At 69.0% G+C, this 13,465-nt stretch overlaps 1 protein-coding gene across 1 annotated transcript; it reads right to left on the bottom strand.

Moving 5' to 3' along the window:
* Positions 1 to 4,465: 4,465 nt before the first annotated feature.
* TCF23 (transcription factor 23) lies at positions 4,466 to 10,577 on the bottom strand. Its single transcript, XM_074989164.1, has 3 exons — positions 10,299 to 10,577; positions 7,497 to 7,772; positions 4,466 to 5,838 (listed from the first exon to the last, which is right to left on the bottom strand). Exons 1-3 carry the CDS (start codon positions 10,575 to 10,577, stop codon positions 5,695 to 5,697), a joined length of 699 nt encoding a protein of 232 aa, XP_074845265.1. The 3' UTR covers positions 4,466 to 5,694.
* Between the last annotated feature and the right edge of the window lie 2,888 nt (positions 10,578 to 13,465).

Raw genomic sequence — 13,465 nt, 5'->3', positions numbered from 1 at the left:
TTCCTGGCCCTGTTTGCAGAGCCCTGGCCCTGGGGCCTGGCGGGGCGGGTCTGGGAGCACACAGGGATCAGGCTCCCCGGTCTCTGCCAGCAGTGAGCCAGGTAGGAGAGTGTGGGCACTGCCCGGAGGTCCCTGCCATGGGGCTGACAGGGTTGGGCCCAGCTGTGAGGTGCAGGACCCTGGCTGGCTCCTGGAACGTAAGAGTGGCCGTTACTGGGTCTGCCGACAGTGGCCAGTGCCAGGTGTCCCGGAGGGGGTGGACCGAAGATAATGCTCAAGTGACTTGTCTCCTGCCATCCATCTGACGGTCAGAGGCCAGGGACACCCTTCCCACCCCGGCTAACAGCCTTTTATGGACCGAACCTCCATGAATTTCCCTGGGTCTTCTTTGAATTCTCCTATAGTCCTGGCCTTCCCAGCCGCCTCTGGCGAGGAGTTCCCCAGGCTGCCTGCACTGTGTGACAAAGAACTTCTTTTTATTAGTTTTAAACCTGCTGCCCATTAATTTCATTTGGTCTCCTCTCGTTTTCCTCAGGCCGGGGCTGCATGCTCAAGGCTGGTAGTGCGGGGGCTCATTAGCCTGTGTGCTGGAGCCAGGCAAGCCCAGGGTTGGAGGGCTGGCTGAGCAGGGAGCATGGCCTGTGTTAGCGCCCTACTTCGGGGGGCAGGGTTGCTCCCCAGCCTTTGGCCTGGGCTGGGTGGGACCCCCGCCACAGGCCAGCCCCTCATGGGTCTGAGGGTGGCTGTCTGAACTCCCCAGCTTGGCCCCAGGCTCGGCAGCCAGCCCGGGGCAGGGGTGAGGGCACAGCTGGAGGGCGTTGGAGCTCGCTGGGATGGCGAGCAGGCAGCGGACCGACCCCTGGCCCAGTGTGACCGAGGCTGGAGCAGAGGCTACGGGGGAGCCAGGAAGGTGAAGTATGTCCCTGACTGCTCCAGGCAGGGGCGGCGTAGAGAGGCACAAAGCGCCCCCAGCTGCCATGGGCAGGAGCGGCCAGCGTGCCAGGTGGTCCGGGGACGCAGGGAGGGTCTAGCGCCCTGGGGCAGGGGAAGGGGGGGAGGGCAGCAGCGTGCCCCACACGTGCGAGTGAGAAGTGGGGTAATAGCCAAGAGGGAAGGAGCAGTGGGGGCTGGGGCTGGGGCTGGCACTGCTGACTGAGCCCAGCCTGGCTAGCTCCCCCCAGCTGCAGCGCTCAGGCCAGGGGTGGCCTAGCCAGGGTGGGCAGTTGCCCCGGCTGGAGGAGCTATCTGGGCCATTAGCTCTCGGCTCAGGCAGGTCGGGGAAGTAACACGGGTCCGCCTGGCTGCAGGCACTGAGACGAGAGCCGTGTGACCAGCAGCCGTGTGCCCCGAGCCGGGGGCAGCCTGGCGGTAAGGCTGAGCACACCGTGTGCTGCTGGCAAACGAGGGAAGCGCAGACACCTGGCGGGCCTGCGGTACCCGCAAGGCCAACAAATGGAGTTGGGCGAGAGCTTTGGTGGGCAAAGCCCCTTCCTCGGCTGCTCTGCCCTGACGAGGCCTCGCCTGGCACAGAGCCCCCGTTGCAGGACGGCACTGCAGCAATCAGAAGAGGTCCCAAGAAGAGCAACTCCTGGGATTAATCTGGAGGAAGGGGGCGTGGGAGTCGGGGAGAGAGGAGAACAGCCTCCCAGTGCCCAGAGCTGTAACCAGGGCAGTGGGGAGGGGGGCGCCGGCAGGCGCTGGCGCCCAGGGCTGGCTCTACATGGCGGGCGCGATGGGCCCTGGGGCGACACCAGGGAACACCCCCAGGACAGTCTGGCCTCTGGGGCAGCATGTGGGCACAGCTGGGGGGAGGGTTACCACCTTCGAACTGCAACAAACCCAGCCCCACTCACCCGCCCGGCAACTCCGCGCCCTCGGCCCCTCCCAGCACCTCGTGTGGACCAGCTCGCACGGAGCAGCCCCTGCACGAGTGCCGCCCCTCGTGCCCAAGCCGTCGTGCCCTGGGGGGAGGGGCCAGCCGCCCTGTGTTCTGCGCTTGGAGCTGGTCCCCCCAACCCCAGGAGGGGACAAGGCAGCGCCAGTTGCCGGCCAGAGACGGTTTACTCCTGGGGAGAGCAGCCCAGCGATGCCCCTGGGCACACAGCAAGGCTCTGCTGTGCCCACCCCACAGGCCGGGCTGGGGTGCAGAGCCAGCCCCGGATACTGTCAAACACCCAGCCCGGCTGTGCTAACCCCAGGCAGGGCCGTGCCCCGGGTCAGCCCCTGTGCAGCCAGAACTCGCATTTTCTCCTGGCTCCTCCAAGGGCTCCAGCTACACTCCACCCCCCTGTCCCGCCCCCGCAGCACCGAGCGCCCCCCGTCCACTCTGGGGGGCCCTCCTCAGGGCACCAGGGCATGTGGCCGAGGGAATGCCTTGCCCCGCCCTGCCCCGGGCACCCAGCCTCCTGGGGCACCCCCAGCCAGCCCACCTGCAGGAGCCAGCTGGCCCTGTGCCTCCTGCTGCAAGCTGGGGTACACAGGGGCAAGGCTGCGGATGGCACTGCCCAGGCCCAGCTGTGTTGGGAGGGTCCCTCCCCTCCCCGGCAGAGGCAGCTGGGGTGGGAGAAGGCAGCCTCCTTAGGGAGTGGGACGATGTCCAGGTGCTGGACAGATTTACAGCCCTGGCCTTGGCCCGTCCTCTTTCCCATGGAGTGAGGCCCCAGTTCCTCTCACTGTACTGCAAGGCCCTGCATGTGGCACCAAGCGTCGGCTGCCCAGCCAGGCGAGCTCCCCACCCGCATCTGGGCTGGGCCCAGCTGTGCATTGGCCCATCCTCCAGCGGGTGCAGGGAGCTCAGGGGCAGAGCCCCCAAGGGGGGGGTGAATGGTTCAGTCACCAGGAGCAGGGGCCACTCCCCAGCAAGGGGGCCATGGCCCGGGACTGGGAAGCTGCTGGCGTGCACAGCCAGCCAGAGAGGGGGCCTGGGGCCGGCTGGGGAGTGGAGCAGGGCTGTTCCACAAGGCTGCGGAACAAGGGCTCCAGAGGAGGCAGCTTCTGCTCCCCCTGCCCCACGGCACACAGTGGAGGGGGCAGCCCACGAGCTGCAAAGGCAGAGAGCAGAGCTGACACACAGGCAGCCTCAGCCACACGCCGCATTGCTCACATACAGAACTCGCTGCCCCAGGAAGCTGCTGAGGGCAAGCGGCCGGCCAGGTTCCATGAGGGACAGGCTCCGGCTCCTGGCACAGACCGCTGGCTCCCGGGACAGGCTCCGGCTCCTGGCACAGACCGCTGGCTCCCGGGACAGGCTCCGGCTCCTGGCACAGACTGCTGGCTCCCAGGCCTGGCTCCAGCGCCTGGCACAGACCGCTGGCACCCGGGTTCTGGGCACAGCTGAGAAAAACCAATCTTGGGTAAAGTTGCTTAAAATCTGGGCTACTCACAGCCCAGGCTGGGGCTTCCCTCTCACTAAGGCAAATCCAACCAGCCACCACAGCACCTCTGCCAGCCCCACTGCCAGCCAGAGCCCCCCACGCAAACCCACAGAGGCTGTGTCTACACGTGCACGCTACTTCGAAGTAGCAGCACTAACTTCGAAATAGCGCCCGTCGCGGCTACACACGTCGGGCGCTATTTTGAAGTTAACTTCGACGTTAGGCGGCGAGACGTCGAAGTCGCTAACCTCATGAGGGGATCGGAATAGCGCCCTACTTCGACGTTCAATGTCGAAGTAGGGACCGTGTAGACGATCCGCATCCCGCAACGTCGAAATTGTGGGGTCCTCCATGGCAGCCATCAGCTGGGGGGTTGAGAGACGCTGTCTCTCCAGCCCGTGCGGGGCTCTATGGTCACCGTGTGCAGCAGCCCTTAGCCCAGGGCTTCTGGCTGCTGCTGCAGCAGCTGGGGATTCATGCTGCAGGCACAGGGTCTGCAACTCGTTGTCGGCTCTGTGTATCTTGTGCTGTTTAGTGCAAGTGTGTCTGGGAGGGGCCCTTTAAGGGAGTGGCTTGCTGTTGAGTCCGCCCTGTGACCCTGTCTGCAGCTGTGCCTGGCACCCTTATTTCGATGTGTGCTACTGTGGCGTGTAGACGTTCCCTCGCAGCGCCTATTTCGATGTGGTGCTGCGCAACGTCGATGTTGAACGTCGACGTTGCCAGCCCTGGAGGACGTGTAGACGTTATTCATCGAAATAGCCTATTTCGATGTCGCCACATCGAAATAGGCTACTTCGATGTAGGCTTCACGTGTAGACGTAGCCAGACTGCCCAGCTGCTACCAGCCGAGACCAGCACCCCGCCCCCACCTCAGGTGAGGCGTTATTACATCTATATCACCAACTCCACACAGACTCTTCAGGCCCCAATGGGTCCAGCCGCAGTCCCAGGTCAATTGTACACTTGGGTGTTACCCAAACCAGCCCGCTGGGCCAGGCCTTCAGCTCTAAACAGCTAAAGGTTTACTCATAACGAAACAAAGAGCAGGGCTAGAGAGAGGTACTGTTAAGTGATCCATTACGTACAGCAGGTACAGCTATTGGTGCAGCCAGCGATGTTATTTGCTGAGCTTTGAAAGTCTCTGAAAGTCCAGCCCGTAAGTTTGAGTCCAGGGTACATATTGTCATGGAGTGTGGGGGGTCCCCAGCTCTGCCCCCCAGCCACAGGCAGGAGTGACTCTCACTCAGCAGGTAGCACAGGAGGTTTATGAGGTGACAGAGGCCCAGCTCAGCACAGGGGTGTCAGTGCAGCCGGCAGAGACAGTCATTCCAACCCGTCCTGGGGAGAGGAGCCCGAGGGGTGCCCCTCTGGGGTGTAGCTTCCCCCCTCGCCAGGCTGGCTGCCTTCCAGCTCCCTCTCCCCCAGCCTCTAACTGCTGCCTCCGATTCAAACCCAGCTGGGCTCCTCCCTGCTCTGTGTTCAGGGCAGAGGTGTTACCGGCCAGCGTAGGTTATAGCCCCAGGGGTCATCCTTAGCTGCTGGGAGCTGCTCTGCCTGTCGCACACACATCCCGCCTGAGTCTCGCACACACACACACACCCCACTCCGTCACACATAGTCTTCGTCACTGGAGAACCGGGTCCCTGCGTTATGGAACACTGAATTTTGGGACTGGAAGCAAAACTGGACCCAAGATGGTCACTGCCAGGGCCCCTCTTACAGTTTTCCCCGTGGAGGGGGCAAGTCCGTCCCATAGGCCTGTGCTGATCAGGGTCACCTGAGCCAGGTGAGCTGCTGCGGCCAATGCCATTGGTGGCTGGTTTGGGCAGCCCATCGCAGCCCATTTCCACGGCAGGTGGAATGGACGTCTGGGCATCTGATTTCAGTTCCTTCGCTCAGCCCAGGTCACCTGCCCAGCGGCTGCGCTCCAGGGACAAGCCCCAAGGCTCTGGGACGTGGGGTCGGCGTCTGCGCCTTTGTTTGCAGCCCATTGTCCCGGCGGGGTTGTGACCGCACCTCCCCTGGTGTACACTCGGCCTGCACAAGTCTCACACAGCTCTGGGGCCCGTGCCGCTACCGTCCCACGCCAGCCGGCCTGGACAGACAGGTCGCGCAGACGGACTCAGGGCACCGCCAGCTTCAGCAGACGCCTCCCTTGGCCCCCCATACACGCTTCAGCGCCACTAGATACAACGGTGACAGAAATGGCTTCCGCGGGCAGGTCGCAGCTCTGGGAACGTCGCAGCCCGGGGGGTGCAGACTGCTGCCTTGGGTGCTCCAGGACGCTTCCCACCGGGAGCCGGCCGCGGGCTGGGGGGTGTCACGGCACCACTTCACCAGCTCCTGGGCTGCTCCCCTTGGGGCCCCCCATCCTGCCGCAGGGGGCTGCCGGGGCAGCTGTCGGTGCATCAGCCACGGCTGCTCCCCAGGCTCCGGCGTAGAGATGGGACCGCATGGGCCACTTCTGCGAGACACGGCACACGAGGGCTCATCCCAGCTCAGTCCAACTGCCTGCAGCTGGGGGCCAGGATGGGGCTGGGGGCAGAGACGGGGCTGTGACTGGGGGCAGAGATGGGGGCCAGGATGGGGCTGGGCCAGGACAGGGCTGGGGGCAGAGACGGGGCTGTGACTGGGGGCAGAGATGGGGGCCAGGATGGGGCTGGGCCAGGACAGGGCTGGGGGCAGAGACGGGGCTGTGACTGGGGGCAGAGATGGGGGCCAGGGCCAGGGGCCAGGACAGGGCTGGGGCAGGGCCAGGGCTGGGGGAAGAGACGGGGGCCAGGGCCGGGTGCCAGAATGGGGTTGGGGACAGAAACAGGGGACTGGGCTGGGGGCCAGGACAGGGCTGGGGCTGGGGGCAGAGACGGGGGACTGGGCTGGGGGCCAGAAAGAGTCTGGGGGCAGGGCTGGGGCCAGGGGCAGAGATGGAGGGCAGGGCTGGGGGCCTTGCCTGAGAGCAGAGATGGGGCTGGGGGCCGAGCTGGGGACCGTGGGAACCAGGAGGCCCCAGGGGAGAGACTCAGAACTGGGGCGTGGAAGGCCCAGTCTGTGGGCTCTGGGGCCTCCTGGCTCTGCACCTGGGGTGGGACTCACGCCCCAGTTGGCTCCCTGGTCCTGACCCAGACACCCCCAGTCACTTCCCTCGACCAGCTGCTCCAGCCCCACGCCCTGGGGGACAGGCTTTTCCTGGGGCTGCCCCTGCACAGGCCTGGCTGGGGACTTTGGGGCAGGTCAGAGGGACGCTTGACAAGCCGAGAGCTGAGCTGGAGGAGCCCCCCACCTTCTCCGCCCCGCCCCACTGCAGCCCTAGACCTGGGGCAGCTCCCCACTCCCCGCCCCGCCCCACTGCAGCCCTAGGCCTGGGGCAGCTCCCCCCTCCCCGCCCCGCCCCACTGCAGCCCTAGGCCTGGGGCAGCTCCCCACTCCCCGCCCCGCCCCACTGCAGCCCTAGGCCTGGGGCAGCTCCCCCCTCCCCGCCCCGCCCCACTGCAGCCCTAGGCCTGGGGCAGCTCCACCCTCCCCGCCCCACTGCAGCCCTAGGCCTGGGGCAGCTCCTCCCTCCCCACCCCGCCCCACTGCAGCCCTAGGCCTGGGGCAGCTCCTCCCTCCCCACCCCGCCCCACTGCAGCCCTAGGCCTGGGGCAGCTCCTCCCACCCCGCCCCGCCCCACTGCAGCCCTAGGCCTGGGGCAGTTCCCCCCTCCCCACCTGCAGCCCTAGGCCTGGGGCAGCTCCTCCCACCCCGCCCCGCCCCACTGCAGCCCTAGGCCTGGGGCAGCTCCCCCCTCCCCACCTGCAGCCCTAGACCTGGGGCAGCTCCCCTCTCCCCGCCCCGCCCCACTGCAGCCCTAGGCCTGGGGCAGCTCCTCCCACCCCACCCCGCTCCACTGCAGCCCTAGGCCTTGGGCAGCTCCTCCCACCCCGCCCTGCTCCGCTCCACTGCAGCCCTAGGCCTGGGGCAGCTCCTCCCACCCCACCCCGCCCCGCCCCACTGCAGCCCTAGGCCTGGGGCAGCTCCTCCCACCCCGCCCCGCCCCGCTCCACTGCAGCCCTAGGCCTGGGGCAGCTTCCCCCTTCCCACCCTGTGCTGATGGTGGGGGCCCCTGGCTGCCCAGGCCATTACCTTCAGGGGGTGCAGGAAGCTGGGGGCGCGCGGGGGGGCTGCCGGGGCGGGCGGCTGGCCCGGGTGCAGCGTGCGGCTCAGGTGGGCGATGTAGCTGGTGGCCAGCACGAGCACGTCCAGCTTGGAGAGCTTGGTGTCCGGGGGCACCGCCGGCAGCGCCGCCTGCAGCGCCAGGAAGGCCTGGCGCAGGGTCCGTACGCGGCTCCGCTCCCGGGCGGCGTTCTCGGGGCACAGCCGCCCCAGGGCCCCTCCCGGCACAGCCCGGCCACCGCGGCCCTGGGGAAGGAGACGGCGCTGAGCCGGCCCGGGGAGGGGGCGGGCAGAGCTGCGCTGGCCCTGCCCCAGCCAACTGGCCCTGTGCCAGTCAGACCCCCGCCCAGCACTACCTCTCCCCCCAGCCCTGGGATCCGCTGCCTGACACCGTGGGTCACGCCCAGGGCTTCTGGACCCTCCGCCCCACCCCAGAGTCACTCCTGGGCCCACAGACCTCACCCCAGAGCTCCCTGACCTGACCACGGGCCCAGGCCAGCTGGGGACACTCCAAGTGATGCCCCTTGGCCGGGGAGCCCCGAACCTGGCACCTGGTAATGTGGAGGTGGGACACAGCCCCGGGGCCCCTCCCCTGCATCGAGCCAGGAACCAGCCCCCAGCTCCCCAGCCCCTTTTGGGGGGACAGTCTGGAGAACCAGCAGCCCCTGCTCACGCTGAGCGCTGCCAGGAGCTGCTGGAACTACCCCCAGGCGGGCTCGAACCTGGGACCTCTGGGGCTTGCGGCACGTCTGCAGCTCGAGCTGAAGGCCGGGGGCTCCCTGGCCCGGCTGCAGAGGACGCTTATTCTTTCTCTGTGACATGGTCCAGACACCACCACGAGAGCGAGAGGGTGTGGGTCACCCGCCAGCCCTCTGGCTTCCTGGGCGCCCGCGGCCCTGGGCTGTGGGCAGGGCCTGTGTCCCTCCCTCACTGCTAACCAGGCACAGTTCAGCTCCGCACTGCTCCTCTGATTCTGCCCTCGGCGGGGTGCCCAGCAACCCGGCCCCCAGGCCAGCCTGGGCCTCCCCCCGACCTGCCCGGCCCTGCCCTGCCCTGACCCTGGCCCTGCCCCCAGGCCAGCCTGGGCCTCCCCCCGACCTGCCCGGCCCTGCCCGGCCCTGCCCCTGGCCCTGCCCCCAGGCCAGCCTGGGCCTCCCCCCGACCTGCCCGGCCCTGCCCTGCCCTGCCCCTGGCCCTGCCCCCAGGCCAGCCTGGGCCTCCCCCCGACCTGCCCGGCCCTGCCCTGCCCTGCCCCTGCCCCCAGGCCAGCCTGGGCCTCCCCCCGACCTGCCCGGCCCTGCCCTGCCCTGCCCCCAGGCCAGCCTGGGCCTCCCCCCGACCTGCCCGGCCCTGCCCTGCCCTGCCCCCAGGCCAGCCTGGGCCTCCCCCCGACCTGCCCGGCCCTGCCCTGCCCTGCCCCTGCCCCCAGGCCAGCCTGGGCCTCCCCCCGACCTGCCCGGCCCTGCCCCTGGCCCTGCCCCCAGGCCAGCCTGGGCCTCCCCCCGACCTGCCCGGCCCTGCCCTGCCCCTGGCCCTGCCCCCAGGCCAGCCTGGGCCTCCCCCCGACCTGCCCGGCCCTGCCCTGCCCTGCCCCTGCCTCTGCCCCCAGGCCAGCCTGGGCCTCCCCCTGACCTCCCCTGGCCCTGCCCCTGGCCCTGCCCCCGGGCCAGCCTGGGCCTCCCCCCGACCTGCCCGGCCCTGCCCTGCCCTGCCCCTGGCCCTGCCCTGCCCTGCCCCTGCCCCTGCCCCCAGGCCAGCCTGGGCCTCCCCCCGACCTGCCCGGCCCTGCCCTGCCCTGCCCCTGGCCCTGCCCCCAGGCCAGCCTGGGCCTCCCCCCGACCTGCCCGGCCCTGCCCTGCCCTGCCCCTGCCCCTGCCCCCAGGCCAGCCTGGGCCTCCCCCCGACCTGCCCGGCCCTGCCCTGCCCTGCCCCTGGCCCTGCCCCCAGGCCAGCCTGGGCCTCCCCCCGACCTGCCCGGCCCTGCCCTGCCCTGCCCCTGCCCCTGCCCCCAGGCCAGCCTGGGCCTCCCCCCGACCTGCCCGGCCCTGCCCTGCCCTGCCCCTGCCCCTGCCCCCAGGCCAGCCTGGGCCTCCCCCCGACCTGCCTGGCCCTGCCCTGCCCTGCCCCTGCCCCTGCCCCCAGGCCAGCCTGGGCCTCCCCCCGACCTGCCTGGCCCTGCCCTGCCCTGCCCCTGGCCCTGCCCCCAGGCCAGCCTGGGCCTCCCCCCAACCTCCCCTGGCCCTGCCCCTGCCCCCGGGCCTCCCTCCGACCTGCCTGGCCCTGACCCCTGGGCCGGCCACGAGCACCCCCTGGCCCTGCCCCCAGACCAGTTCAGTGACTCCTGGAGCACCACCCCCGGCTGCCAGCCCAGCCCCGTGCCTGCGCCTAGTCCCTTCCACACCCCACTGAGCCGCCCTGCCCAGCTCCCCATCAGGCCATTGGCCTTGTGATTAACAGCCCCCGCTGGTGCACGGAGCCGCCGACCCGCTAGGAATGGTCCCCGCTCCGCCCGGGCTCCTGCCTCCCTCCCGCCCTCTCCCCCCCCGCCGGCGCTCTGCCAGCCAGCGCCTGTGGGGCCGAGCCCCACGCTGGAGAAAGGCGCGAGAACGGCCCTGGCCCCTTTCCCTCCTGCGGCGGTCCCACTAAGGAGACGGGGCTGGAGGAGTGGGGGGGCAGTGCCCCCCCACAGCGCCCCCTGCTGGGAGGGGCTGGGGGAGCCGGGAGTCCCCCACAACCCGCACTCGTTCCAGCTCACACTCCCGCTGCCCTTACCCTGCCTGGCGCTGGGCGTGCCCCTGTTGCACGGGGGTGCAGGCTGGGCAGGCTGCTGGCCCCTGGGCTGCTGCCCGTCGCTCTCCTGCAGCCCAGGGACAGGGCTGGCGTGCTCGGGCCGTGTCTCCTCCGCCTGCTGCCCGGCACTGAGGCTGGCCTGGGGGTGCAGCACGCCGGTCGCGGCCCCCGCAGCCCTGCGAAGGGGCTCTCCGCCATGCCCAGCACAGCGCTGCTGCCCGGGCCGTCCGTTCCCGCGAGGGGCTGGGGCTGCCCAGGCATCTCCCGCAGGCAGGCTGGGGGGGCTGCGAGGTCCCCCCGGCCGGCACTGGCTCCTCAGCCGCCTCCTCGGCTGTGTGCGGCGAGAGGCTGCGGCTTGTTCTGCTCTGAGCAGGGGCTGGGCGAGCGTCCCACGCTCCCAGCCGCCCCCTCTTTGGCCCGTTGCAGGGGAGGATCCCAGCGGCCCCGCCAGAGCCTCCCTCCAGGGCCGGCCTGGGCTGGGCAGCTCAGCTTGGGTCCCCGCAGGGTGAGGGCTCTGCCCAGGGCCTGGGCGCCCTGGGAGAGGCAGGTCCCTGCCTGCGCCCGGCTGCCTGGCTGATGGATGGCTGCAGGGCCGCCTCGGGGGCTAATGGCTGGGGCTGCTGCCAGCCTGCGGCGCTCACGCCAGCTCTGCTGCAGTGCCGGGCCGGTACTCAGCTCTGGGCAGCCATGCGCCATGGAGACGGGCCAGCCGCCTGTTTGCCATGGCGCCCCCCAGCCAGCCCCAGCCCCAGCCCCAGCCCCAGCCCCAGCTGCTCAAGCTCTGGGCGTTCCCCTGTGGGCCCCCTCCCTGGAGCCCCCCCAGAGCTTGCTTCCCTGGGGCCCGGCTCCCCCATTCAACTCGCTCCCCTGGGCCTGGCTCCCCCCTTCCACTTGCTCCCCTGGGGCCCAGCTCCCGCCTTCCACTCCCTCCCCTGGGGCCCGGCTCCCCCCTTCCACTTGCTCCCCTGGGGTCTGGCTCCCCGATTCCACTCCCTCCCCTGGGCCTGGCTCCCCAGTTCCACTCCCTCCCCTGGGCCTGGCTCCCCCATTCAACTCGCCCCCCTGGGCCCGGCTCCCCAGGTCTACTTGTTCCCCTGGGCCCGGCTCCCCAGTTCCACTCTCTCCCCTGGGGCCAGCTCCCCCGTTCCACTCGCTCCCCTGGGGCCCGGCTCCCCTGTCTCCGTTCCGCTCACTTCCCCGGCACAGAGTTGGGAGGGGACCAACCCCAGGAGCAAGTTGGGGACTGGCGCCACCCTTTCCGCCAGGCAGCCCCTGGGGGTGGAGAGAGGCTGGGGCCGGCCCAGCGGTGCTGCGTGGCTGGCCGAGGAGAGTGGGGCGAATGAGGTTGCGATGGAGGAAGGGCCCCAGGGCTGCTGGAGGCCAGGGAGAAGTGGGAGGGAGCTCCTGCCCCGCCGTGGGGGACCCCGGCCAGGCCCAGGCCCAGGCCCAGGCCACCTGAGGAAGAGTCCCCGTGGGGAAGGGCGGAGGGATGGGAAAGTGCTGCCAATAGCAGTGATGGGGCGTTGGCTTTAAGGCACCTGCCCACAGCCGAGAGTCTCGAGGTCGCCCTGGGGCCCTGCAGCTGGGCTGGCACCACTGGCTGTGGGACAAAGCCTATGCAGGCAGCCCTGGGTGTAGTGGGGTTCAGGGGCCCCCAGGCCCTGCCCCCACCAGCAGGCAGGAGTGACTCTCAGCCAGCAGGAGAACAGGGAGCTCGTCAGTCGCCGGAGGCCCAGCGCAACTCAAACCTAAAGGGTTATTAATAAAAAGAAAGAAAGGAAAGAAATGGGTGAGAGTAAAACGGTCCGAGCGATCCAATGCCGCACACCCGTCCCGGCGGCCTCGGCGCAGGCAGCAGCAGAGGGGGGCAGGCAGCTGCCTCAAGTCTCTGGAGTACGTCCTGTGTGAGGGCAGGTCAGCGATCCTGCCGGGCTCAGCTGGGAGCAGAGATGCTCCTGAAGGGAGGAGCTGGGCTGCAGACAAAGACGGAGGAGCCCCAGGGCCCTTTATCCCCTGGCCCCTGTGGAGGGAATTCCCTGGTTCTCCCTGTGGGGAATCCAGCGGAGATGGAGCCTGTTGCCTGGACAAGTCGCCAGTCTGTGCCCCTCTCCCTGGCAGCCCTGGCTCATGTGCTGGTCTGAACTGAAGGTTCTCAGCAAAGTCCCTCAGCTGGGGCTTGGCTCCCCCAAGCCCTTTGTCATGAGGTGCGGCTTCCCCGACTAGGGGCCTTTCCCCGTGGGTTGCTGCACCTGCTGTTGAGGTCTCCCAGCAGCGAATGTTTCCCACGCAAGCCCAGTGCCCGTACATCCATGCCTGCATGAGGCCAGCATGAGCAGAGCCAGGGAAGGGAGGGGAACATGGGGTGCTCATGACAGGGTGCAGGGAGGGGGACATGGGGGTGTCCAAAGGCAGAGTGCAGCAACCAGGAGATGGGGGTGCCTGAGGGAAGGGGGTGCTCATGACAGGGTGCAGGGAGGGGGACAAGGGGGTGTCCAGAGGCAGAGTGCAGCAACCAGGAGATGGGGGTGCCTGAGGGAAGGGGGTGCTCATGACAGGGTGCAGGGAGGGGGACAAGGGGGTGTCCAGAGGCAGAGTGCAGCGACCAGGTGATGGGGGTGCCTGAGGGAAGGGCACAGGGAAGGGGGGCAGGGGGTGCCCATGGCAGGGTGCAAGGAGGGGAACATGGGGGTGTCCAGAGGCAGAATGCAGCAACCAGGAAATGGGGGTGTGATGGGGTTCAGGGTCCCCCTGCACTGCACCCCGTCCGCTGGCAGGAGTGACTCTCACTCAGCAGGTACAACAGGAGGTTTATTAGGCAACAGATGCCCAGTTTCTCACAGAAGCGACAGTACAGCAGTCAGAGACAGTCCTTCCAACCGGTCCTGGGGAGAGGAGCCCGAGGGGGGCCCCTCTGGGGTGTAGCTTCCCCCCTCGCCAGGCTGGCTGCCTTCCAGCTCCCTCTCCCCACAGCCTCTAACTGCTGCCTCCGATTCAAACCCAGCTGGGCTCCTTCCTGCTCTTTGTTCAGGGCTGAGGTGTTACCTGCCAGCCTGGGTTATAGCCCCAGGGTCATCCTTAGCCACTGGGAGCTGCTCTGCTTGTCTCTCACATCCAGCCTGAGTCTCACAAATGCACTCCCCCGCCTCCAT

Source organism: Carettochelys insculpta, chromosome 3 (assembly GCF_033958435.1).
Source record: "Carettochelys insculpta isolate YL-2023 chromosome 3, ASM3395843v1, whole genome shotgun sequence".
In the NCBI taxonomy this organism is placed as follows: Eukaryota; Metazoa; Chordata; order Testudines; family Carettochelyidae; genus Carettochelys; species Carettochelys insculpta.
This window is presented reverse-complemented; position numbering and strand designations above follow the sequence as displayed.